This window comes from Diceros bicornis, chromosome 18 (assembly GCF_020826845.1).
Source record: "Diceros bicornis minor isolate mBicDic1 chromosome 18, mDicBic1.mat.cur, whole genome shotgun sequence".
NCBI lineage: Eukaryota > Metazoa > Chordata > Mammalia > Perissodactyla > Rhinocerotidae > Diceros > Diceros bicornis.
In genome coordinates, this window is record NC_080757.1 from 21,385,326 (window position 1) to 21,410,934 (window position 25,609).

The following is a 25,609-nucleotide window of genomic DNA, read 5'->3' on the forward strand; positions in this document are numbered from 1 at the left end:
AGTGAGACACCCTCTCCTGCACCTCTCTTGCTCCCACCGACCCTTCAGGAAACCTTTCTCGACACGCCAATGACCGCCAAGGCCCTGTAAGGGGTCTCCTTTTCTCACGTTCCGCAGCAGCTCTATTTCCCCCATCACCGCGCTGACCACACAGCGTTGTTTACTCATCTGTCACCAATCTGTGAGCTACCAGGCAGAGACTGCAACTTCTCTGACTCAGCAAGCAGTACACAAACGTCCAACACAACTACAAAAACGATTACTCCGGGAAACGCGACAAAATTAAAAATCGGGCGCTGTCTTAATTATCCTTTATTGTAGTCTGCCCTTAATTACGCTGGTAATCTTTTCAGGTTTTTTTTTTTTCCTTCAATTCGGGAGTGTCCCGGCGCACCTAGGTCGCCGGCATCCTTACACACGAAAGACAACGAGATCAGCAGGCACAGCCAGCAAACACGACCGCAGCTTACGCGGACAACATGGCGCCCGCCCCTCAGCGGCCGCGAATCTCCACCCACTCAGGGCGGAGGCCTGCGTCATGTGACTCTCCTCGGGCTGGCACCGCCTCCAGCCGCAGTGCCTGACGGGAGGCAGAGCAGCGAACGAGGGCGTCGGCCATTTTGTGTCTGTTTCCTGTGGGACGCGGTGGTGGCGGTTGGGTCTGAAGAGCGAGGGATTTTTCTCTTCGTTTTTCCTGCTAGTTTTCTCTTCCCTTTTCCTTTGTCGGTAGAGCGCGGTTATGGGTCGCAAGAAGAAGAAGCAGCTCAAGCCGTGGTGCTGGTATCCTTTGTCGGTTGAAGTCGAGGCCGAGCGGGGGCGCCGGTTGGTGTTGACTGGGAGGCCTGGCTTTGGCCTATGGCGGAGAGCGTCTGGGATCTAGGCCTCGGGGTGGGCGGCTTGGTGGCTGGAGTCGGATTTGGGAAGGCTTCTCGGAAAATGGGGTCCCAAGGGCGAGAGGTTCTGGCAGTTTTGGGTCGTGGGACTCCGTGACTCAGGAGGAGTTTGCTTTGGTTCGAGTGTTGCCCCATTGGGAGGCGACCCGGGCACCTGCACCAAGGGCAGTGTCCCCTAAGGACTGCTCCGCCACGCTCCTTGTTCTGGTGATGATTCAACAAAGGGACTTTCTTCGAGTATAATACGCTGATTGACTCTGGAGGATTGGGGAAGAACTTCCAGAGTCAGTCACCCACTTTTTCTGTGTGTGTTTTTTTCTTTTTTTTTTTTGGTGGAATCGGTGGTTTAGTAAAGGCTTAGGTTAGTCAACCCTAATTTCGGACCTTTTTTTTTTTTTTTTTTTTTGCGGGGGTGACGGGAAGAACTGGCTTCCGCGTCTCGCCCGCTGGCGCCTTAATCTTCAAGAATCCGTCTCGTACAGGGTGGAGTTTCTTGTACCTATTACCTAGCTTTGTAAGACTGAAAAAAAGGCCTCCTGTTACTTAGTACAACGTGGCGTGCGGTTAATACTTTTTCCGGAAGCGTTGATGGACTTGATGTTAAAATTGACTTTATAATGTTTTGTGTCTGAAACCGGTTTGTTACAGAACTGCATGTATTTATAATAGTTGAAAACCGGTGACGAATTTTGTGATGTGCTTTTAGGAAAATCTGACTAGTGAGAGAAGTCTCAGGTTGTTTGAAAATGTAACTCGTCTGCAAGTTGAAGTACATTCCTTGGCAGCATAAATTCGTGCGGAACTGTGAACAACTCTATGGATTGTTTATACGAAATTGTGTCGTTCACTATGAACTTATTCTTAGAGTCTAAATAATATTAAAAATATTGTTAAATTCTAAGTGTTAGGTAAATTCTTCAGTTAGATAATTCCTAATTAGGTACATTCTAAGTATTAGGTAAATTTGATTATTTTTATTTTCCATCTAATGAATTAATTCTATCTTGAAATTCAGTCTTGACAGAAACTTGGGGATTTTTTTTTTTTTAACGTGGAACTCTTCCGTTCTTCAGTGTGCGTTTGTAAACGTTGACATATTGAACAAAAGAAAAGTTAGTTTCGCATAAATCTGTTAAACGCAAGAAGCTGACAAAACTATATTTCTGATTACTGAGGTGTATTTGTTTAGGGGTGGTGAAGAGATATTACCAGCTTCCAGGAAATTGAAAATATTGAAATTACATGGCAAGTTAATCCTTAATTGTATAATAAATATCAAAAGCAGATTTTCTATGGAGTATCTTTGGTTTTAGCTGTTCTCTCATTTTATTGTTACTCCTATTCTTTCGTCATAAGACATTTTTCTTTATGGACAGTGTCATTTTTGTGCTATATTTGTACCTTAACAATATTGATCAGGTATTGTAATAGAGATTTTGATGATGAGAAGATCCTTATACAGCACCAAAAAGCAAAGCATTTTAAATGCCATATATGTCATAAGAAATTGTACACAGGACCTGGTTTAGCTATTCATTGCATGCAGGTAAGGATTCTTTTTTCATATTTTAATTTTTGCTCCCTTGTAGTTTGGAAACATGAAAAAGAAATCTGGAATTTCTTTGACAGCTGTGGAGTTTTTTTTGCTTATTGCAAAAGATCAAATAAGATGGCCAGTCAGCTTAAAAAAAATTGTTCTTTTTAGCCATCAAGTTAAACAATTGATTTTTTACGTTTAAAGAGAGTTTATATTGGTATTTATTGATATCTTTCGTCTTAGATTGGTGACAGATTGAGATCATAAAATATCTGCTCAGTACTTGGGTTAGAGAACAGGAATCAGTGATTTAAGTTGTGGGCAGTCTGACCAATTCTAATTCCATAAGAGTTAATACATAATTAGCTGTGTTACTGCCATTTGAGGGATTTGTATAGTCTGTTGCCTGGGGCTAGGCTTATTTCAACAATTTATTCCGCGGCTCTCTTGGAGCATTGTGTTTCGTTTAATAGTTTCTAGGTTTCTTGAGTCCTTTCACTATTAGAGAGAGCTTTGTAATTTATAGTTTTAAAAAATCTAATGAGTACCTTTATGTCTCCTTCAACGTTATTTCTTCTACTTTTGCCAATCCTAGAGCTGCCTGAATTTTTGCTTAATTGGACCCTAGAGAGATGTGAGATGAGCAAATCCCTACTCATTGGAAACTACTGTTGGTAGGAGGCAGGGAGGTAAATTAAAACACAACGTTGCGTCCCCAAGTTTAAAAATAAGTTTATATAGATTCTTTTCACTTCAGTTATGTCACTATAACAGCAATTTAATATCCATTCAGAAATAATTGAGAACCTACTACATGCTAGACCGGCAACCTTTTTTTTTTTTTTTTAAAGATTTTATTTATTTGTTTTATTTCTCCCCAAAGCCCCAGTAGATAGTTGTATGTCATAGCTGCACATCCTTCTAGTTGCTGTATGTGGGACGCGGCCTCAGCATGGCTGGAGAAGCTGTGCGTCGGTGTGCGCCCGGGATCCGAACCCCCGGCCGCCAGCAGTGGAGCGCACGCACTTAACCGCTAAGCCACCGGGCCGGCCCTAGACCGGCAACTTTGTACTGTGGCAGTCACTAGTTACATGTGGCTATTTGAAGGAAAATTAATTTAAAAATTAACAATTCAATTCTTCCACCACATTATAGGCACATTTCTAGTGCTCAGTAGCCATGTGTGGCTGGTGGATAGCTATTCTATTGGATAATACAGATACAGAACATTACCATTTATTACAGGAAGTTTCTATATGAGACAGCACTGTACTAGACAGCGTTTTAGGCACTGAGTATACAGCAGTGAATAAATCAAAATCACCATTGTGGAGGGTAGATTTATATTGTGGAAGAAAGTAACCTGTAAATATTTAGTTTGTTTTATGGTAATAAGTGATAGAGAAAACTAAAACTAGGTGGGGGGCATAGGGAAGACCATGAGATATTCAGGAAAGGCCTGAATGAGAAGCTTGACATCTGAGCAGAGATCTCAAAGGAAGCAAGGGAGAGCTTCCAGGGAACAGCAAATGAAAGGTCCTCACATCAGGAGCATTCTCCTATATTGCAGGAAAAGGAAAGGGCAGCACTGTTACTTTATGTAGGAGGGCTTGCAGGCTATTCTAGGCCATTTTAATTCTGAATGAAATGTGAGATTTGAATAAAGATGTAACATGCTCTGGTACACTTTTTTAAAGGATCATTCTGGCTTCAGGGTGGAGAATAGACTGCAGAGAGCAGTGAGACCACTTAGGAGACTGGAATATTCCAGGCAAGAGGTGATGGTGACAGAGACCAGAATTTGCTCATGAATTAGATGTGGAGTATGAGAGAAAGTGAGGAGTTAGGATGATCTGAAGGTGTTTGGCCTGAGCAGTGTGAAAAATGAGTTACCGTATGTTGAGATGTGGAAAGCTGCAGGAAAAGTAGGCTTGGGGATGGACAATATCAAAATCATTTTATGTTAGTTTTGAGAAAGTCTATTGGATATCCAGATGGAGGTGTCATATAAGCAGTTGGATCTACAAGTCTCGAGTTTGGAGAGGTTGCAGCTGGAGATAGAAATTTGGAAAGAGGGCCGGCCCCGTGGCTTAGCGGTTAAGTGCGCCGTTAAGTGCGCGCACTCCGCTGCTGGCGGCCTGGGTTCGGATCGCGGGCGTGCACCGACGCACCGCTTCTCCGGCCATGCTGAGGCCGCGTCCCACGTACAGCAACTAGAAGGATGTGCAGCTATGACATACAACTATCTACTGGGGCTTTGGGGGAAAAAAATAAATAAAATGGTTAAAAAAAAAAAAGAAATTTGGAAAGATACAGGATAAGGATAGCTATTTTAAGCCATGACATTAGATGTCCTTTCTTCCAAGGGAGTAGACTATAGATAGAAAAGATGTTCAAGGGCTCTGGCTTGGGCCACTCCCAGCATTTGGAGGTCAGAAGATTAAAAGAAACCATGCAAGGAAATTGAAAAGATAGGAAAACCAAGAGAGGAGTGCCCTGGAAGCCAACTGAAGTGTTTCAAGGAGCGAGTTAGTGATAGGTCAAGTAAGAATAGGATTGAGATTGGATTAATCAAAGTATGGAGGTCATTGGTCACTTGCCAAGAGTGATTTCCTATAATGATGAGGATGAAAGCCTGGTTGGAGTGCTTTCAAGAGAGAAAGTAGAAGCACTCTTTCAAGGAGTTGTACTATAGAGAAGAGCAGAGAAAAGGAGTGGAAGCTAGGAGGAGATTAGTTGACAAACTCTTAGTAACATCTTTAATTGACTAAGTGCTTCTATTTATGTAGTCTTACTGTAATTTCACAGCAACCTGGGAGATAGGCATGGCAGTTAAATCAGACATATCCTCTAATTTTATAGGTGATAAATCTAGGATATTAGTGATTTAGAAGGTTCACATCAATACTTGCTCCTGTCTTTTCAACCAAGACCATACTAATTTCTACTAGGCAAGATTCTAAGAAATCTAATTCTGGCTGTACCATAATGTTGGGAGGATTTTAAGTAAATCGTTATTTTTCTCCTCTTTCTGACATCTTTTAATTAATATATTTATTCTTGCCCTTATCACTTAGAAATGTAGTAAAGACTAGTTATTGTGTTTGTGAATGTAACTGTATTTTTTTAAAGAACATATGAGATAACTTTATCTGCATTTATCAAGAATGATAACATACTCCAAAAAACTTAGGAAACGGTGATTAAGTTGCTTGTTGAATAGCTTTATTCATGGATCGTTTAGTCACAATAAGGAACAGCTGTTGAAGATTAATCAGAAATTAAGATAAATTAAGATTAATTAACAATGGCATGCCTTTGTTTAAAATCTTTGAGCTACATGTCTAAGAAGAAAGCACTTAGCTTTCTTTAATTACCTTTCTATTCTTACATAAAAGTGTCTTGGGAGGAAAGAAAAATTGAGCATTACGGATAAATACATTCAAGTCATTAGCCTAAATCACTGGTTCTCAAGCTTGTGCATGCATCAGAACCACCTGGAGGACTTGTTAAAACACAGATTTCTGGCCCCATCTAAGGATTACTGATTCAGTAGAGCGCAGGTGGGGACTGAGAATTTGCATTTCTGATAAGCTTACTGGTGATGCTGATAGGCTTAGGCAACATACTTGGACAGCCTTTAGCCTAAGTTAATGCCTTTTGCTGAAGAAGTCGAGACTGACAAGGGTTTTGCCATATTGGCAAAAGTTGCCCACGTTTGAGGGTTAGAAACGTTTGATCTAGCAAAAACCATACAGTGAAAAAAAAGTCCTAGATTCCCAGTGTTTCACAATAATGCCTCTTAAGAATTTCTTTTGGGTCTGGCCCGGTGGTGCAGTGGTTAAATGCTCGAACTCCGCTGCGGTGGCCCGGGGTTCGCCAGTTTGGATCCCTGGTGTGCACCGACACTCGGCTTGTCAAGCCATGCTGTGGCGGCGTCCCATATAAAGTGGATGAAGATGGGCATAGATGTTAGCCCAGGGCCAGTCTTCCTCAGCAAAAAAAAAAAAAAAAAAAAAGAGGATTGGTAGATGTTAGCACAGGGCTGATCTTCTCACGAAAAAAAAAATTTTTCCATCTTTGTGACCTACCATATACGTTCAGAGAGTGACAGGATCACTATTGTGGCCTCAAGTAACTCATTAGTTATGGGTAATGCTAATTGTAAATGTCACTTGTAGTTTGTAACAACAGGTTTGTCTCAAAATACATTTTTGGAAAATTTACTTTATACTGATTAATAAGACTGTTGCGTAAGCTTTACTTAATTCAGACTTGACATTTCTCTGAATTGAGTAGGGCTGTTAGTTCATTGGTGATAATTCAAGCCAGATTATATGGTGAACTTGAAATAATGTTTCTGAGCCCTTACTATGTGTTAGACATCCTGCCAAGTGCTTTTCATATATACTATTTTATTTAATCCTAAAAACGACCCTGTAAGTTAGGTACTACTACATAGGTGAAGTAAACTGAGGCAAAGGATTCATCCAATCTCACATAGCTAGTAAGCAGCGAAATTGGGAATTGAATCCAGATAGTCTCATCATAGAAGCAGTCATTCTTAACCATTGTATTAAGTGGTTTCTGAGTAATTTGAAATTGCTTTTTAGAAAACTTGTATGAAGCACTTCTGTGTATCTGATGGAAGTTTTGTTTTGTTTTTTAAATGTTAGGTGCATAAAGAGACAATAGATGCTGTACCAAATGCAATACCTGGGAGAACAGACATAGAGTTAGAAATATATGGTATGGAAGGTATTCCAGAAAAAGACATGGATGAAAGAAGACGACTTCTTGAACAGAAAACGCAAGGTAAATATTAAGGTGTATGCTTTTTTCCTTAATACAGCTTCACAAGTGAGAGTATTACTACTACTTTCAAGTATAAATTTAATGGTAGATGTTAGATTTATTCAGAATTCCAGTTTTGAGTTCTACTTTTTTTGTCTTATGTTTAAAGTTGTATATTTGATTTGTATATATGAATACCATTTGGGTCATTCCAAACATTTTATTATATATTTTTATTCATAATTGAATTCCAAGTGGAATTAGTAAATATTGAGGCGTTTTAAAATGAAGGCAGCTTATTTTGATTTATGTAAGCACTAATTGTAAATTTTTTTTTTAGTACTATTATTTAACTTGGAATTTGAAACCATGTACTATCCAGATGATAGAAGCTATTATCTATTACCTATGAAATTTTTTGGTTTGAAAAGCATTACAGGAGGGTGTCAGACCTCTTTGTCATAGTTTACCTTTTGAGATGGACTAGAAAGCTGTTTTTTAAAATAAAACTTGACTTAGGATAATTGTTTTTAGTTGTCATTGGTGAGGGAAAGGATGTTAACCTTTGCTTAATATAGATTGAAAACACATTTGAAGGGTAAAGAACAGTATTAACTGAGTTTTTCTGGAAAAATCTCAGCTCATTGCACTGAAATGATTTTTTTAAATGTCGAATATCTTAAACTTGCTTAGTTTTTGTTTCTTTACTCTATGGGAAAAATTAATTAAGACTTTTTTAGCAGAGAGTCAAAAAAAGAAACAACAAGATGATTCTGATGAGTATGATGATGATGACTCTGCAGCTTCAACTTCATTTCAACCACAGCCTGTTCAACCTCAACAAGGTTATATCCCCCCAATGGCACAGCCAGGCCTACCACCAGTTCCGGGAGCACCGGGAATGCCTCCAGGTAGCACATAAAGTTTCTTACAGTTTAACATTCTTAGGACTTTATTGATGTAGTGTAGAAGTATTAAATTCTTCCTCCTAACCCTGTAATATTAATTTGTGATTTTTTGGTTGAAATTCTTGTTTATAGGCATACCTCCATTAATGCCAGGTGTTCCTCCTCTGATGCCAGGAATGCCACCAGTTATGCCAGGCATGCCACCTGGGTAAGAAAACTCTTTTAATTGGCTTGTGAGCTTGTGCCTAGTAATGATCTTTTTCAACTTGGGTGTTATTTGAATTAAATGTTACTTTGCATTTCTTTGCTTCTAAAAGGTATGGGCTCTATAAATATTAAATTTGTCTCATAAGGGGGTCTACCAATAAATTTAAGGAATATAAATTTGCCTCTGAAGAGAATAGATTTTGGGGTTTTAGGATGTTTGTAGGCAGCCATCTGCTTCAATTGCATCTGATGTAATTAAAGTAGTTGGTTATAGATTTGAGTTTCTGAGGTTTGGAACTGTTCATGACACTTTGTAGTTGTGACAAGAAGCAAACTCTGTAAATGATTTATTTGTCAAATCATCAAGAACTAAAATGAATATGAGGTGCTCGTGCCCATCACTTTTACTTAAATATTGTTGGATGTGAGAGGTATACAGTACACTTTCCCACTGTATTTTGAAAATCACAGTTAGATTTTGATTTTGTCATACATTTTCACAGATTGCATCATCAGAGAAAATACACCCAGTCATTTTGCGGTGAAAACATGTAAGCATCTCATTCATAATGTAATTCAGGAGGTATAATCATAATGTCATTTTTTTTGTGTGTTTAATGGTATCTATCCAGTTGACTTCAGAAATTTTCTAACCTTCCTCACTAAAACTTCTAAAATTTACAAGGTGATTGACACAGATCTCTTAAAAGAGGGAAATAAAACATCGGTGAGGAAATAGTAATAGACCCATATAAATCATTTTTTAAATATGCAGCTATTTTCCCCAAACTGCTGAAAGTAATGGGACTTAGTAAAAAGGGTTGGTATTTAAGAAAGGTATATATTTTGCCAAATTACATGCTTTGTTATTATAGAAGGTAATTGAATTTTCTTCTAATGAAATCTATATAGGGAACTTTATCCTCTGATAAAAGTCCTAAATCATGAATTGACAAACTTGTCATTTTTAAAGTGAATTGAACACTGATATTTGAAGGTGAGCTCCTTTAGGGGAAGGAAAATAAATATGGGTTATGTTTTTAAGTCATAGTTTAGTGTTAGGTAGCTATTCTAAATAAAAATTGGGCAATCTGAGTTTACTCTTGACTATCTTTAATTTTCATGGTACTTTTTCATTGCCCCTTCAAAAAAAATCTTACTCCACAGTGTGCATTCAATATTTTCCTTGTGAAAAATCTGATGACTCTAAAATAGAGATTTCTTCTTTTTTATTTATATTCTGTGTAGATATTTTACAAGTGAGACAAAAGGTGATTTTGCTTTCCAATCACACACGTTTTATATGGGGCCTCTTGTCTATAGTAAGGAGAGTATGATATTTGTTCTCAACAACTTTACGTGTATTAAGATGTTTTGTCAACAGAGACTGAAATTTTTTCCCCCTTTTACTGGTAAACCCAAGAGTTTGCTGGTCTTAAGAGGATTTATATTGATAGGATTGTTGTAGTGTGTTGTGTGTTTTTTCAGCCTGGTTGATTTGATTGATTTCGATATTAGGGGTCAAATTCAAATCTTATAGCTATTGTTTCAGGCTTTAGCCAGAATATTTTCTAGTGGTTTATACTGTTAATTAACTTCAGTTGTTTCTTGAAATTTGCTTTCTAATAGAATGATGCCAATGGGTGGAATGATGCCACCTGGACCAGGAATACCACCTCTGATGCCTGGTATGCCACCAGGTATGAAATGTTGGACAATTGCCTTTTTAATAGTACTGGCATACTTTATTCTGAAGTATTTTAGACAGTAGGTTTGTGGGCATTGTTTTGTTGTTGTTTTTTTTTTATATAATTTTATTTATTTATTTATTTTTTCCCCCAAAGCCCCAGTAGATAGTTGTATGTCATAGTTGCACATCCTTCTAGTTGCTGTATGTGGGCCGTGGCCTCAGCATGGCCGGAGAAGCAATACGTTGGTGCGCACCCGGGATCCGAACCCGGGCCGCCAGCAGCGGAGCGCGTGCACTTAACCGCTAAGCCACGGGGCCGGCCCATGTGGGCATTGTTGCAGTGTAGTTTTTAAATTTTCGTAAGTTGATGACTTCTTTTTAAAAGTACTGTGAGGGGGCCGGCCTGGTGGCATAGTGGTTAAGTGTGCACGCCCCGCTTCAGTGGGGCCCGGGGTTCATGGGTTCAGATCCTGGGCGCAGACCTGTGCACCACTCATCAAGCCATGCCATGGCAGCATCCCATGTACAAAGCAGAGGAAGATTGGCGCGGATGTTAGCTCAGGGACCATCTTCCTCAAGGAAAAAGGGAGATTGGCAATGGATGTTAGCTTAGGGCCAGTCTTCCTCACCAAAAAATAAAAGAAAATTATTGTGAGAAGTGTCATAATGGACCCTTTTTTGAGTTTTGAAATAGACAGTAAGAAGAGTAGGCTTCAAAGCAGCCAAGATGAGTGGTCTGTGCATTGAAGCTCATATACTTAAGAGTGATTGTATTCGTTAGGAATATTTTAGCTGAGTAATGAAGACTCTTTTAGCAAGTAATAGAAAAATCCAACAAACTGTATTACACAATGTAGGCATTTGTCATCTCACTCAAGAAAAAGAAAAGTGGTAGATTCAGTGGCTCTGTGATATCAAGAACCCATGCTTTTTAAAGTTTCCCGTTTGCTAACTTTAGCTTTTATCCCTCAGACATGTCACTCAGTGGTTACAAGATGACACAGGCAAGAAAGGGTGTCAACAGTAATGTGCTGTCATTTTTTTTCTTTTGGGGAGCAAAATAACTTTCCCAGAAGCTCCTTAGCCCCTTACATATCATGGCCAGAAATAGGTTAATGGACCCTCTAGCTGAGAGGGAGCCTGGAAAATGAAGTACAGTTGTGTGCTGCATAGTGACATTTCAGTCAATGACAGTGATACCATAAGATTTAGTACCATATAGCCTAGGTGTGTAGTAGGCTATATACCCTCTAGGTTTGTGTAAGTACTGTAGAGGAGGAAGAAATTTTTCTCCACCCTTCTAGGTTCTTTTGGCTGGTCTAAAAATTAAATTGACATGGGACAGATTAACAGAAGAAAAACAGACAAAAGTTTAATAACATATATACAAAGGAGAAACCCAGGAAAACCCAGTAATTTGCTAAAATGCCTGAAGCCCTCAGCTTAAATAGCATCCTCAGCTAAAGACAAAAGATGATGTTGTGGGTGGGGGGAGTCAGGGACTTCAAAGGGAAGAAAGGCAATTTACAGGTAGGTAAAAAGGAGCAAACATTTGGAAAACAGGTGTTTGGCCATGCAGAAACAGGAGAATACAGGGGAGCCTAACAAACAGGCTTTTCTCAGTCCTCGCTGTTTACCACCTAGTTCATGTTGTGCTCAAGTTCATGTTATGCTAAGTGATGGCTTGCTTCCTGAGACAGATTTTTTTAATCTGAATTCTTTTAGGCAATTGAGGGGGAGGTAACAAGAAAAACTTTGTGTTTTTTTTTCTTAAAAATCATCAGCCTAAAATAATCCTCATGTTAGAGACGACACGTTTTGGGGTAGCAAATTTTGTTCCCCTTCAGTTCACTCTTTGATGTTCTCACAACAGCGAATTTCTCAGAATGTGTCCTTGTCATTAAGTGAGGCATGACTATATCTTTACCTTTTAGCCTGTAATGTAGGGAAAGGGATTTGGTTAGCCAATTAGTGTGCCCCAAATAAGAGGCCTTTTTCATGAGCCTCCCTGGATTGGTTGCCTTACTTTTTATACTTGATCCTAGCAAGTTTGGTTTGCAATCCATAGCAGATTTAGAAGTACTCAAGTGATAGTTGGTGTAAAAAGACACAGGAAAAATAAAGCAGAAGCAAAATTTGAACCATTGCCAGTGCAGCCATTAATTTTAGGCAACAACTCCACATACATTATGCTCTGAGATAATTTAGGCATTTAAAGGAATATAGAATAGTAACGGATGTTCATTTGATACTGTGAAGTCGGTAAAAGTTTTAAGTTATGTTGAGGAAGTTTAAAGAAAGCACTAGTGATGCATTTTAGGAAAATTTATTTAAAGGATTTAAAGGAATTAACTTAGTTTTCTGGGAAAATTGTTCTGGGTGTATGACTTACCAAAGTTTTTACTGTAATTTGCATTAGAGTTCAGAGAACATCTATCTGTTAGATGATTGAAATAATTCTCTTATATGTTTCAGAGTTTGCTAAATCAGTGATATCAGTAAGCTTAATTACTGCTTTGCCCATATGCAGAGTCTTTAGTGATATCTTTCACTTCCCAAAATTCTAGAAAGATACAAAGGCATAGAAAATTTGAGGCAAGATTGTTCCAAGGGGCAAATGCCTAATTTCCTTGGACTTCATTAGTTCAGCAATCATTAGTAATTTTATAGTACAGAAGCATTTTTAATATGGTATATTTTAACAGCAAAGTTTTGGAAAAATATTCTTTATGAACTAAATGTTTCAACAACTGGGTCCCCCCTAACATTTCTTCTCTACAGGTATGCCCCCTCCTGTTCCACGTCCTGGAATTCCTCCAATGACTCAAGCACAGGCTGTTTCAGCACCAGGTATTCTTAATAGACCACCTGCACCAACAGCAACAGTTCCTGCTCCGCAGCCTCCAGTTACTAAGCCTCTTTTCCCCAGTGCTGGACAGGTAAGGTGAAATTCCTGAAAAGGAGTGGACTTAAAATTAAAGGTAAAGCAGTTGTTTACAGAAACCTTTGAAATTGTCATAAGTAAATTTAAAAAATCTTTTTAATGTATTAAATATACTAAGAAGTGGCCTATTTTCTTCCATGTTTGCCCACATTGATTTCATCTACTCATAAAAGATTGGCTGGAGCCAGAGATAGTGTAGTATGATGTTTTTTTCATAGCTGTGAACTCTGGTTAGTCTTAGTTTTAGTTAGAAATGAAAATTTAATTTTTGATACTTATTCATGGTAATGTTTTGAGATCCTCCTTTACCTGTTGAACTATGAGTAGCATGAAACCAAAGCCGAAGATGAAAATCCTAAGATCTTAGCAAATGATTTGTTGGGCTCTTCCTGTAGTCTAGAACAGTGACAAACTACAATGCTGCGCTCTTGCTGGAAGGGCATCATTTAATGGCTTTTGACCTAGTCACACTTACATTTCCTACCGGTCTGGTCTTTTCAGAACTCAGAAGGGAAAGATGCTTCTGTTATATAATGCGTATAATGTTTGTTCCTTTTTTTTTTTTTCTTTTCCAGTTTCATTCAGAATTAAGTAAATGTATTTAATTCATTCAGAATTAATAAGAATTAGGATGTGTGTCCTTTCTTTTTCACTTTAACAGACTTTTTTTGAGGAAGATTGGCCCTGTGCTGACATCTGTTGCCCATCTTCCTCCTTTTTTCTTCTTTCTCCCCAAAGCCCCCGTACATAGTTGTGTATCATAGTTATAGAGTTGTAGCTCCTCTACGTGGGATGCTGCCTCAGCATGGCTTGATGAGCTGTGAGTAGGTCCGAGCCCAGGATCCCAACTGGCGAACCCCGGGCTGCCGAAGCGGAATGCGTGAACTTAACGGCCGCCACTGGGCCCGCCCCTCTTTTTCACTTTAAAATTATCCCTTAGATGTTTTCTTTTTTCAGTTCTTTTTTCTGTTTGTGGTTGCTAAATTAAAAAGCATTATCTTAAATGCCCTTGAAGGTGGGTGGGGATTTTGTTTATTGGGAGATGTTAAACTTTTGGCAAAAATCTTTTGTAGAGTTATTGTTAGAGAATTGGATTGAAGTGTCAGTAATAATGCATCCTTATTTTTACTTGAAGTTATTTTTAAAATCTCAGTACAAAACAACATTGGGTTTTTTAAAAGAAACTGTGGTTAACTAGATTTATTGGTGTAGAATTAAAAATTTTTTTTTTGAGGCTCATACTGTCACTTCGTATATCTTAAATTCATTAATTGCTTGCCTCTTTAAATAAATCAGATTTGATTGCATTATATTTTGCGTTTACAAAGATGCAATCTATACTAAAAAAGTCTACCACATGGCTTATTTTCACCCATTTGTTTGGAGACTTTTCATTGTTTCCTTTCTTTTATGCTACAGATGGGGACACCTGTAACAAGCTCAAGTACAGCTTCATCCAATTCAGAAAGTCTGTCTGCATCTTCTAAAGCTCTGTTTCCTAGCACAGCACAAGTACGCAGGAAGTTGCAGTTTAAAATTGTTAAAATGGCTTTATAACTTAACCCTTTGGACCCTTAAAACTAAATCTTTTCCCAAAAATATATTATGTTTAATTTTTTTTAAAGTGAAATTAATGGTATATAAATCAATGGTATTTGAAAATTTGATGTCATACTATTAGAAAAATATATGCCCCAAACTTCTATGGTTCTAAAGGGTTAAAAGCATGTAAGCAGTAAATGCGTTGCAGTGGCCAATGGTTAGCCTGATGCATGATTAAGCTATTTTGATTTATGCTGTTTAATCTAATGCATCACATATAATGTAAGGAAATTTAGTGCTCTGCATTTAATGCTAAAGTTGGCCTAGTCTACGTTTCAGATGTTTGGTATTATGAAAAGTAACACATTTATTACTGGTAACTTTTTACTTGAAAGATCCTACCAAACTCTTTTGTCCATGATAATCATCCAGCCATTGTTAATTCAGAGGGCATTGTATTACTATATAAAGAATAACTCTGAAGGACATACCTTTAATGTGTCACCATTGATATTAACTGTTCATGTTAATGCTTAGTAACTGGAATTTATCCAAACGTTTGTATTCTGTAATTTCTAACTTTTTTTTTTTTTTTTGAGCTGCTTGGTAGATTCATTACTTTAAACAACTAGTTTAGAATAGTAAAAATAGAACATATGCTATTCCGCTTTATGATACTAGATTTCATCGATCTGGAATAAATACAAAGCTTTGTAAATTAAGTAACTTTTGGTGAGGAGGTAGATGACATCTGAGAAGTTATATATGTAGTCTTATTTGTTTCTTGTTACCACTGCTGTGTTTTGGATGTGACTTTGGTTCAGCATCTTTTGATATTTCTATATGTTGTCCTAAATTTTGTGGAGCATTTATCATGTTAACTTTGTTTTAATTTCATTTAAAGTTTGATCCTTTCTTAAATGTTGGTATCTTAGTTTTAAGTAAATTGGTGGTAGATATACTCAACAATTTTGGGTTTTGAAGTTTGGTTGATGAAAGATTGTGTTTTACAGGCTCAGGCAGCTGTGCAAGGACCTGTTGGTACAGATTTCAAGCCCTTAAATAGTACCCCTGCAACAACTACAGAACCCCCAAAGCCTACGTTCCCTGCTTATACACAGTCTACAGCTTCAACCACTAGTACAACAAATAGCACTGCAGCTAAGCCAGCAGCTTCAATAACAAGTAAGCCTGCTACACTTACAACAACCAGTGCAACCAGTAAGTTGATCCATCCAGATGAGGATATATCACTGGTAAGTTGTTTACGGGTTTTTACTAGCAGAGTTTGAATATCATTGTAGCAAGTTGTCCATTTGAAAACTGTTAGTGTACACTGATGGTCTTACGATCTGATTTAATGCTTACCAAGTGGCTGTTACCATTCTGATTTTTAAGAACCACGAAATAAAGTGAATATTGCATGTTTTGCTCTTAGATACATTCCCTCCCCTTCCCCTCCAGACTATTTCTAAAAGAAGACAGTAAGTTGGGTTTTTACTCTCTTAAAAATCATTTTTGACATAGATTTGCATAAATTAATTGAAGACACAGTTAAGTGTGAGGTAGAATCTGCAGATCCCTCAAAGCCCATATACCTTCTTCACTAGACAGTTTCTTTCTTTCTTTCTTTCTTTCTTTCTTTTTTTTTTTTTTTGGTGAGGAAGATCAGCCCTGAGCTAACATCCCATGGCAGTCCTCCTCTTTGTTTTGCTGAGGAAGATTGGCCCTGGGCTAACATCTGTGCCCATCTTCTTCTACTTTATATGGGATGCCACCACAGCATGGCTTGACAAGTGGTGCGTCAGTGCACGCCCAGGATCTGAACCCTTGAACCCTGGGCCGCCCAAGTGGAGCGTGCGCACCTAACCACTTGCGCCAGTAGGCTGGCCCCTTCACTAGACAGTTTCTTACTGAAGCAATTTAAATTCCTGGAAAGTTGTTAACATGCTTCAAATATAAAAATAGGTGAAGTTTTCTTAAGGCATCGAGATTTTAAGTAGTTGGAGTGGTTTGTGGGGCAAAAGTAGTTGGTTGGAAAGTAAGGGTACATTGAAAAAAAATTACTTTATAAATAAGATTTTAGATGCTTGCCTTATGCTTAATGAATCTCATTGCATTCAAGTGTTTAATATTGTGCTTATTTATATTCCTAGGAGGAGAGAAGGGCACAGTTACCTAAATATCAACGTAATCTTCCTCGACCAGGACAGGCTCCCATCGGTAATCCACCAGTTGGACCAATTGGAGGTATGATGCCACCACAGCCAGGCATCCCACAGCAACAAGGAATGAGACCCCCGATGCCGCCTCATGGTATTCCTCTTTTTATGTTTATTATGTTTAGTGGATTTTTGAGTAGTCATGTGCCACATAACAACGGACTGCATATTTGACCGTGGTCCCATAAGATTAGTACCACATAGCCTAGGTGTATAGTAGGCTGTACCATCTAGGTTTGTGTAAGTACGCTCTATGATGTGTGCATGATGACGACATTGCCTAATGACGTGTTTCTCAGAACGTATCCCCGTTGTTAAGTGACGCATGACTGTATACACATAAAATGGTAAATTTATCTGCAAAATATATTGTATTTAAAAGTACAAAATATAGTCTAACTCAATGTATTTTTTGTGTCTTGAATGTTTTTTTTAGGTCAGTATGGTGGTCATCATCAAGGCATGCCAGGTTACCTTCCTAGTGCTATGCCGCCGTATGGGCAGGGACCGCCAATGGTGCCGCCTTACCAAGGTGGGCCTCCTCGACCTCCGATGGGAATGAGACCTCCTGTAATGTCGCAAGGTGGCCGTTACTGATCTTACTTCATCCAATCTAATAGGTTTGGAGATTAAACCTTTTCTCAACTTGTGCTGTTTATATAGCCAAGCTTCCGTCAATAAGGCTTCATTGTGACTTTAACAAACATTATCTTCCCACATACCAGGAACTATTGGACATTTATTTTACATGGGAAAAATTATTTGGAATAATAAAGCAGGAACTTTTCCTGAAGTTGCAATTTATACTGTATGGCTTCTTTTTCATGTTTCATCTAGGTTTTTAGAAGTGAAGTATAGTAAATTTGGTTCGTTATATTGTGAAGGCGCTGGAATTACATGAACATACCACCTTAATAAAGGCAAGTTCTGTAAGCTTACGTTGCTATTTGTAAAGTTATGCCTTCACAGCATTTCAGATGCTGTTGGACTTCATGTCCCCAACCTAGCTTGGTGAGGGCTGTAACTGTTTCCAAGTACCTGTACATTGGAAGTCTGAAATGTGTAACAATATTTAATGTATTTAGAGTTCCTCATGTTGCAGGGTTTAAGAAATCTGACCCACCAAGGTCATGTGACTTTTCTGTACTGTTAAACTTCATTGTAATAAAATAAGAGAAAAATTTATGCCTTTTTATTCATAACCCAGCTGTGGACCACTGCCTGAAAGGTTTGTACAGATGCATGCCACAGTAGATGTCCACATAATAAAATTCAGAGTTACCAATGCAGTTTTGATATATCATTGGATTCTGTCCTTGAATTGTAGGTTGTTCTTAGCTGCATGTTTTAAACTGGACAGTATATATAGAATTGTATGTTAGTGCTTCAGTTGACAGAAACATTTAGATACATGAGTCATTACATAATGGGTATGAAATCTTTATATTGTGTCACCTTGCCACCCCCTTGGTGTCAATACATGTTACATGTCATAGATATTTAAAATGTAAATCTTAATATTCCCTCCTTCCTGCTGATGATGTTTAGAGCCTAGTGCCAGACCCATTCATTCATTTCCTTCTGATTATTTTTGAGACTACAGTACTGTGTGGACCACAGAAGCTTTTCAAGGTGCAAACTTCTAGAAGCTTAGGTGCATGCAGTAATAGCTTTTTGTGCTGTTAACGGGTTGGTATATGTTCTGTGTAATGCCGAGGATGTAAATGCCTGTGTTAGGATGGTTAACAGATGGATTCAAAATTTTTAACTTTTATGTTCTTGGAAGATTACATTATTTCTTTGATTAGATGGCTAGCTTCTGTTATTATTAAGCCTAAATGGCTTTGCTGTTAACATTTTCATCCTTGGAAATTTAAGTGTTACTGTGTTCCTATGGAGAACTTTTCTGTAGAGATGACTGCTGTTATTCAGTATCTTGTATTGGCAAGTCTCTTATAATAATAGCTCTTGTTGATCTCTTTCTGACGTCCATTTGATCTTTACTTTTGCCAGAGTAGTTTTATGGTTATTTAAGTATCTAATGACCTGTACAAAGTGTAATTATTAATATAATGAACTCAAGTTGAGTTTTTCCTCAATATAAAGTTTAGACTTCTAAGAAAGTGGTAACATTTCTTTATAACCTTGATGTGAAGGTGTAGATATAAGACATGAAATGCGAAGTTTTCTTTAAAAAAACAAGGTTTAACCTTGTAGGAAAATATTGAAAAATGTTTTAACCATCATAAAAAAGTCTGTATTTAAGTGGCAAGTAAAAGTCATTCATGTAAACAAAACATTGCAAGTATTATAAAGCTGAGTGCTATTTTAAATCTGATATTTTGCTCCACTGGTTTTATAACTCCTGTGTTGTGGTACCATTGAGGATCTAAAAATTCTGTAGCTTGAAAAGGCAGCATCCATGTGTCACCAAGAATGCATTTCTTCCTTCTGCCAGCAGCCAAGCCCCATTCCCCTTTCTCCACCAAATGCCTGCCTACCTAAATAGTTTTGGAATTAACATACTCTTCTTAGATTTGGCAGCACATTTATCATACTGCCAAGGAAAAACCTGTGTTGAAAATATTTAAGGTAAACATGGCATGATTAAATTTAGAATGATTAGATAGGAAGTGTTCTCCCAAACCAGATGTCTCAAGCATTTCATGTACAGGCTTATCAGCAAACTACAAATGGGTTAGTGATGTTTTCAGAAGTTGTGCAAAGCTTCATTTGCATTTAATGCAAAGAGAACTTATTTTTATATCAAGGTTTGTTACTTTCCCAGATCTGAAAAGAGAAGATATTATTAGTATTAAATAAGTGATAGAATTCTTATTAAAAGTTAATTCAAAGTGTTATGCATGGCACTTAAAAAACAAGCACATCTCTTGTGTTTTGTAGGTATATGGCTCAGGTGGTGCCCATTTGGTATATTGAAAGTGTAATTTGTGCATGCATCAGAGCATAATTAAGCTTCTAGAAAATACCATTTACCTAACTGCTTCTGGGGTCCATAGTGTGGTTAAATCGTGAGTGGAACAAATTACATTGAAATAACTCTTACTTGTGCTTCCTTAAATAATAGATGAAGTTGAGTCGAAGTAGACATCAACTGCCCTCAGAGAAGACAACTTCTGAGATTTGATATATTCAGGCAGGCATTGTGATTGCCATCATTAAGGAAGTTGTAAGATTAATGGGGCTGCCGGCTTTGGCTCTACCTTAAATCCACTACTATATCACCTTTTGTAAAGAAAACAAAAACGACTTAAACTTTTTGTCTGGCACTAGTTTCTATTGTATAGATTTTACTACTGTATGACAATAACAAGACCAGCAGGTGAGGATCAAGTTTTGAGTGGCTGCTGGAATTATCATTTGATTTGAATACTTACCGTTTTAGTGATCGCTCACACATTTACCATTAGGAATGGGGAAAATACTCTTAGTGTACTCCTGTTCCACTGATCAAGTTACATATTGAGGTTAAACTCAGCTTAAACATAGTTATTTGGGGGGAGATCCCCAACAACATAAGTATGGGCTCAGAATGGAATTATAGTTAACAGTAGTTTTTTAGAAAAAAGAGCTGCTTTTTTTCTTTTGCTTGCTTGATCATTGGGATTTTTTTTTTAATGCATGTCTTTTAAATTAATTGGGTAATGTTTTTCTAAAATTAAAATTTTCTTCTTCCTATAGCCCTGCCATAGGACAGGCTGAGGCTGAGTCTCAGTGTTGCCCTGTTCAGTCTGAGGCAAGTGGGATTTATTTTATTCCTTGTAGGGGCTTTCACAGCTTTATGGCTGTTGGATATTTATGTCCCCAAACTTGCAGCAAGTTTGGTGAAGGCCCCTAAATTTAATTAAACTTAGGATTTTTATACTCTTTTGGCAGAGAAGGCTCTATATTAATATTCACGTTTGACTGTGGTGTTAATAAATCAAAAAAGTATTTTATATATAATTTTATGTAATTTACTTTGTGTTACATAATATTGGACAGCCTCGGTATTACTATATTGAACTTCAGTAAATTGACAAAATTTGACATTCTTGATTTGGAGGCATGAAATGTTTCATTCAAATTTTCCGCTTTCACTTTTAGGAAAATCTTATGTGTTATTTTCTCCTCAAACTATTAAATTTAACTTCAAGGATAAGTTTAATCATTAGAAATGCCACTGGATACTGGAATCTGCTTTCTTAATCCCAAAGTTATGCATTCACCATTAAGGTTGAAAGGTCATCTGGAAATGCTTGTAATTTTTGATATTTTCAAACCTCACCACATTAGAGCAAATGTTAATGTAGAGCCCTGGGAAGAGTGGGGAGGTTGTGTGTGTGTGGTATGTGTGTGTATACACAACACATTTGAGATAATAAAAGAATTTGGGTATTACACACCTGACAGTGGCTAGTGGCTAGATTACTAATTTTCAGGTAGCCAAACTGAAATTGGATCATGTGGTAAAGTTAGTGTATTAAACCTATGATTTTGAAATGATTTTGAGGTTCTTTTTCAGCCTTACTGAACAATATTTTATTATGCAGTATGCACACATGAGAAGTAGCCACGTTTGTTTCCAACTAAAATTTGCTTTTATCTGATGAGAAAAGTGTGTATGTTGTAGGGGGTAAAAAGGAAACCGAAGAGAGCCAAAACAAACCTGGATTATTTTTGTTTTTTCCTGTGTTTAAGCCACCGTTCTATTCAGATAGCATTTTCCTCTGAACAACAGTGACAATTAACATACAGTACAACATTTAGGAAACCTGAGATTGTGTTTCTTTGTGGTTTTAATTCTTGGAAACATAAAAAAGATGCACTAAGTAAATTCTACATTTTCACCTGTTTGATTAGAACATATGCTTTTCTCTGTAACTGAATCATGGAAAAAAGATTTTAATGTTTGAACAAAGAATTTTGTCACAACAAAAATATTCCATTGGGATATTTTATAACCTACTCAGTAATTGCACCTTTTCTGTTGCATCCACTGTCCCCTAATATACTGAAATGTTTAAGAGTGAAGCTGCTTGACCTAATTCTAATAGTGATAATTGAAATAATTATAACTGAAATAGGTTCTTACATTCTTGAGTACTGGAAGTGGGAGGGAGTTTTTAAGGGTGGCATAATTTGTTGAAGGTGATAGAGATACCTAATTTAAGATGTAGTTTCTTTGATATCTCTAGTTCTGTGACTCAAATATGATTTTGACAATTACATAACTTTTGGGTATCTGTTATGTCCACTGGTAAAACTTGGTAAATGAAAGGAAACGTTGAAGTCACTTCTTAACAGAGATAAAATTTTGTTGGAGTAAACTGACACTTGTATTGGTTAGAGGATTAAAGATAATATTAAACATGTATCCTAAAATTGTGTATAAATCAGGTATGTCTTTTTAAAAAGGTGGTATTTACCTACCTAATATTGAATAATCTTTGTATGTTATTCCAAAATGAAACCATTGTCTCTTACTGTAACTTTTATGGAAAAGTCTTCTAAAATGAGGGATTCAGTTATAAGACTATTGATTATAGGGCAGATTTTTGTAAGTAAGCATTATCCCAATTAACACTTCTGCTAGCTATCTCATGACTTGAATATTAGTGAAGGTTACTCTTTTTTTTCCCTCTCTCAGTATTTTATTTTCTGTCATCTGAATGATTTTAATAAATAATCTTTTGTTTTTTAGCGTAGAAATCATCTAACTCTTCTGTGTGATATTTCTTGGCAAAATAAGAAGCACTTAGGTTAATGATGATGTATATCGTGTCATGCACATAGTGGATATTCACAATTTTGTAATTAATGTTGCATTTTCAGAGCTGTACTTTTAATATCTTGGCCCTTAGGCATCCTTTATTATGAATCTAATTCAGACTAATGCGTAGGAAATGGAGAAAGCAGAACTTGAGTTTGAGTTCCCTACTACCTTAAATATCTCCAACTTTTCTTAGTGTTTTCATGTTCTTGGCATTTTTGTTGGGAAATAAATTTGAAAGCATTTTTAAGAAACTAGATTTCTTCAGTAAGGCTCAGAAGAGAATTGCTTTTCATAAGCATGGTTTTTTTTTTTTCTTCTGGGCTCTATACATTCTTATGTAATTTGGCAATGAAAAAGGAAGAACTTTTCATTTTTCTTCCCAACCGTAACTTGAAACGATATTAGTTTGAAATTTTTGAATCATCTCTCTTTAAACCTGTTGAATTAATCTCATGTATTCTCAGGGGGAAATATTTTTATTTTACTAAGCAGATGTAGAAGTCGTATTAAGGCAGAAATTGGAGACCTAAAGGAGATCTTCACTGAAGCTAATTTGAACTATTTCTATTTGAAGCAAATTGAACACTGTATTACAAATCAAGACTGGTTCATGGTTAGGTTCTTTAGGAGGCATATAATCACCAGCTATATTATGAGAATATGTTTGTGTAAATGGTTTAATTTTGATCAAATTAACTACAGAGAAGATACATGTGAGTAAACTATTTTAACCATTGATTACTTGAACCCTACCCATTAATTCTAAATGCTGTAATGGTGTGTAAAGTTGTGATAAGGCAACGGCACAGCTTCAGTAATGTTCTGTGTGTTTGGCCAGGGGTTTTTGTAATGCTGTGTTGGTAAAAAGGTGAAGTCCTTTATTGGAATTCTCCAAACCCTGTGGCATTCTTACTATGTCTGGGGTTTTTTGTTTTTGTTTTTGAGGAAGATCAGCCCTGAGCTAACATCCGTGCTAATCCTCCTCTTTTTGCTGAGGAAGACCGGCTCTGAGCTAACATCTATTGCCAATCCTCCTCCTTCCCCCCCACCCCCCAAAGCCCCAGTAGATAGTTGTATGTCATAGTTGCACCTCCTTCTAGTTGCTGTATGTGGGACGCGGCCTCAGCATGACCGGAGAAGCGGTGCGTTGGTGCACGCCCAGGATCCGAACCTGGGCCGCCAGTAGCGGAGCGCACACACTTAACTGCTAAGCCACGGGGCCGGCCCTGTTTTTGTCTTTTTTTTTTTTTTTTTTACTATTGTGATTAAGGAATCTGTATGCTTTCAGCTTTTGTTAAATTTGAGGAACTGGCAATGAAATTCATTGATGCCCAACTTGGATAAAAGTGAAGAATGGTGTTTCCCCAGGTTACTACACACAGACCAATAGTGATTATTTGGGGGAGAGTCTATTGTAAAGTGTTTAGACTTAAGAACCTTAAATGTAATGAAAGGTAACAACATCCCTGCTCTTGGTTTACATTTGTTTTTAAGGTTTCACTGAATCATTTATTATAATGTAGCTCATTCTTAACATTTTATTCATAAATAGTTCAGCAATTAATCAGAGATGGAAAGAAACTAGATTTGCAGCATCATTTCCCAGTGTCCACTAATAAAACAAGACTGCTTAACTAAGTGGACCAAGGGAAGAGTTATTAAAGTTTCTGTAAGTTAGAAAAATATGGGGCATCTAGTTATTGAGCAAAGCCTGCCTTTTAGCTATTAGCTTGTTAGTGTACTTCCAAAAGAAGCAATAGAATTTACTTTTCAGCCCTTGTTTTTAAAATTGAAAATCTCTAATATAAGAAAGTGAAATCAAGTTTTGAAAATTGAATTAAAAACTATTAAAAATTACTTGCTTCTGTGGGGTGTGTCTACATATATTTAGAAATTATCATGTTTAAGAGATTTTTTTCCTAGACATATGCCCCCCTTTTTTTAGTGTAATGAAAATTTCCTCCTAATACGCATTGAAATACGTAGTTTATTAAAATTGAGATGTGTTCAAGAGATGTACAGTGTTATTAACTCATTCTGATGAGGTCACGCTAAATTTAAAGGCCAATGTAAGGTAACTTTTGTAGGACTTAGGGAAAATTTTTTAAATGTATTAATGTCAGGCTCTGAGGAAATTTAATGCACATTGACTTTAAACTATGGATTGAACTCCTCAGTTTAATACAATTTGTGTTTTTGTTAACTAGCAGCAGAATTTCAGCATTTGCTACTTACTGGTAGAGAAGAAAAATCCCACAGCCCTGCCAGTACAGGTTAGTTTAATCTGTAAGTACCTGATGTTCCTATTTTTTTCAAACATATCCATATAACCCACACAAGGAAGAAAGCTGTGCAGTTACTTAAATGTGAGTATAACTAATAATAGATCCATTGGACACTTTCAGAGACTCAGTACTTGGGCCAAAGTAGCTCTAGTTTTGCTGATGTCAGTTGTAATAAAGGTGTAATACTGCTCCTTTATTATCTGATTGTAGTTGAACCTAAATAGATGTGTTGTACATAAAAGGAAAAGACGAAAAGGAAAAGATGGTGAAAGTTTCAATTGACTATAGGCTCATGTTGGTATATGGTAATGGAGTGCAGGGCTTTGGGTCCAGGGTCTTTTACTTAAGCCACTCCATGGTGGCACTTATTTGCCTTTTAGTTTTTTACAATATGAATCGACCTAAGAAAAAAGTCAAGTTTCCTCACCTCTAGCAATGCTAAATGGTGTGCAGTCACAGACTAGAAAATGTTTCTATACTGCTTTTTCCTTCTTGCATGTTTTTAGTAACTCTTACTGTCAGTAAGTACTAATTTCGTTCATCTTTTTTGTAAACTATAACCTATTCTGTTGGTGCACCACCACCTTCGGTTCATTTTACTTTGAACTAAGAATAACCTTTTTAATATTCAAATGAAAGCTGACTACCCATCAAGAAAACTAGACAGATTTTTCATATATTCTTTTTTGAGGGACAGTAGGGATGTAATGGGTTAAGATACGTTAAAGTGTTTATTATTATTTTAATTGGTTCTGCCTGAGTTCATTGTCTTGAACCATCGTTGAGAGATTTCCTTTAACCTTTAAATATT

The 25,609-nt window shown here is 37.1% G+C and overlaps 1 protein-coding gene across 6 annotated transcripts; it reads left to right on the forward strand.

Moving 5' to 3' along the window:
• The first annotated feature begins 622 nt into the window (after positions 1 to 622).
• ZNF207 (zinc finger protein 207) lies at positions 623 to 22,452 on the forward strand. Of its 6 annotated transcripts, none has more exons than XM_058560342.1 (12): positions 624 to 780; positions 2,313 to 2,439; positions 7,107 to 7,245; positions 7,965 to 8,135; positions 8,265 to 8,340; positions 8,843 to 8,890; positions 9,969 to 10,039; positions 12,811 to 12,968; positions 14,393 to 14,485; positions 15,529 to 15,771; positions 16,672 to 16,831; positions 17,174 to 22,452. In XM_058560342.1, the coding sequence occupies exons 1-12, from the start codon at positions 740 to 742 to the stop codon at positions 17,332 to 17,334; spliced, it is 1,488 nt and encodes a 495-aa protein (XP_058416325.1). In that variant the 5' UTR covers positions 624 to 739; the 3' UTR covers positions 17,335 to 22,452. The 6 variants fall into 6 exon arrangements, with proteins under 6 accessions (XP_058416327.1, XP_058416325.1, XP_058416329.1 ...); XM_058560343.1 differs by having other exon boundaries at positions 626 to 780; positions 7,968 to 8,135; XM_058560344.1 differs by lacking the exon at positions 8,843 to 8,890 and having other exon boundaries at positions 623 to 780.
• Positions 22,453 to 25,609: the final 3,157 nt, after the last annotated feature.

What these genes read in the sequence shown, in the direction of transcription:
- ZNF207 (XM_058560342.1), top strand. Translation starts at nt 740, where the DNA reads ATGGGTCGCAAGAAGAAGAAGCAGCTCAAGCCGTGGTGCTG. An exon ending in TCTTGAACAGAAAACGCAAG is followed by an intron (nt 7,246 to 7,964) that starts GTAAATATTAAG and finishes AGACTTTTTTAG; the next exon opens with CAGAGAGTCAAAAAAAGAAA. An exon ending in CAGATGAGGATATATCACTG is followed by an intron (nt 15,772 to 16,671) that starts GTAAGTTGTTTA and finishes TTATATTCCTAG; the next exon opens with GAGGAGAGAAGGGCACAGTT.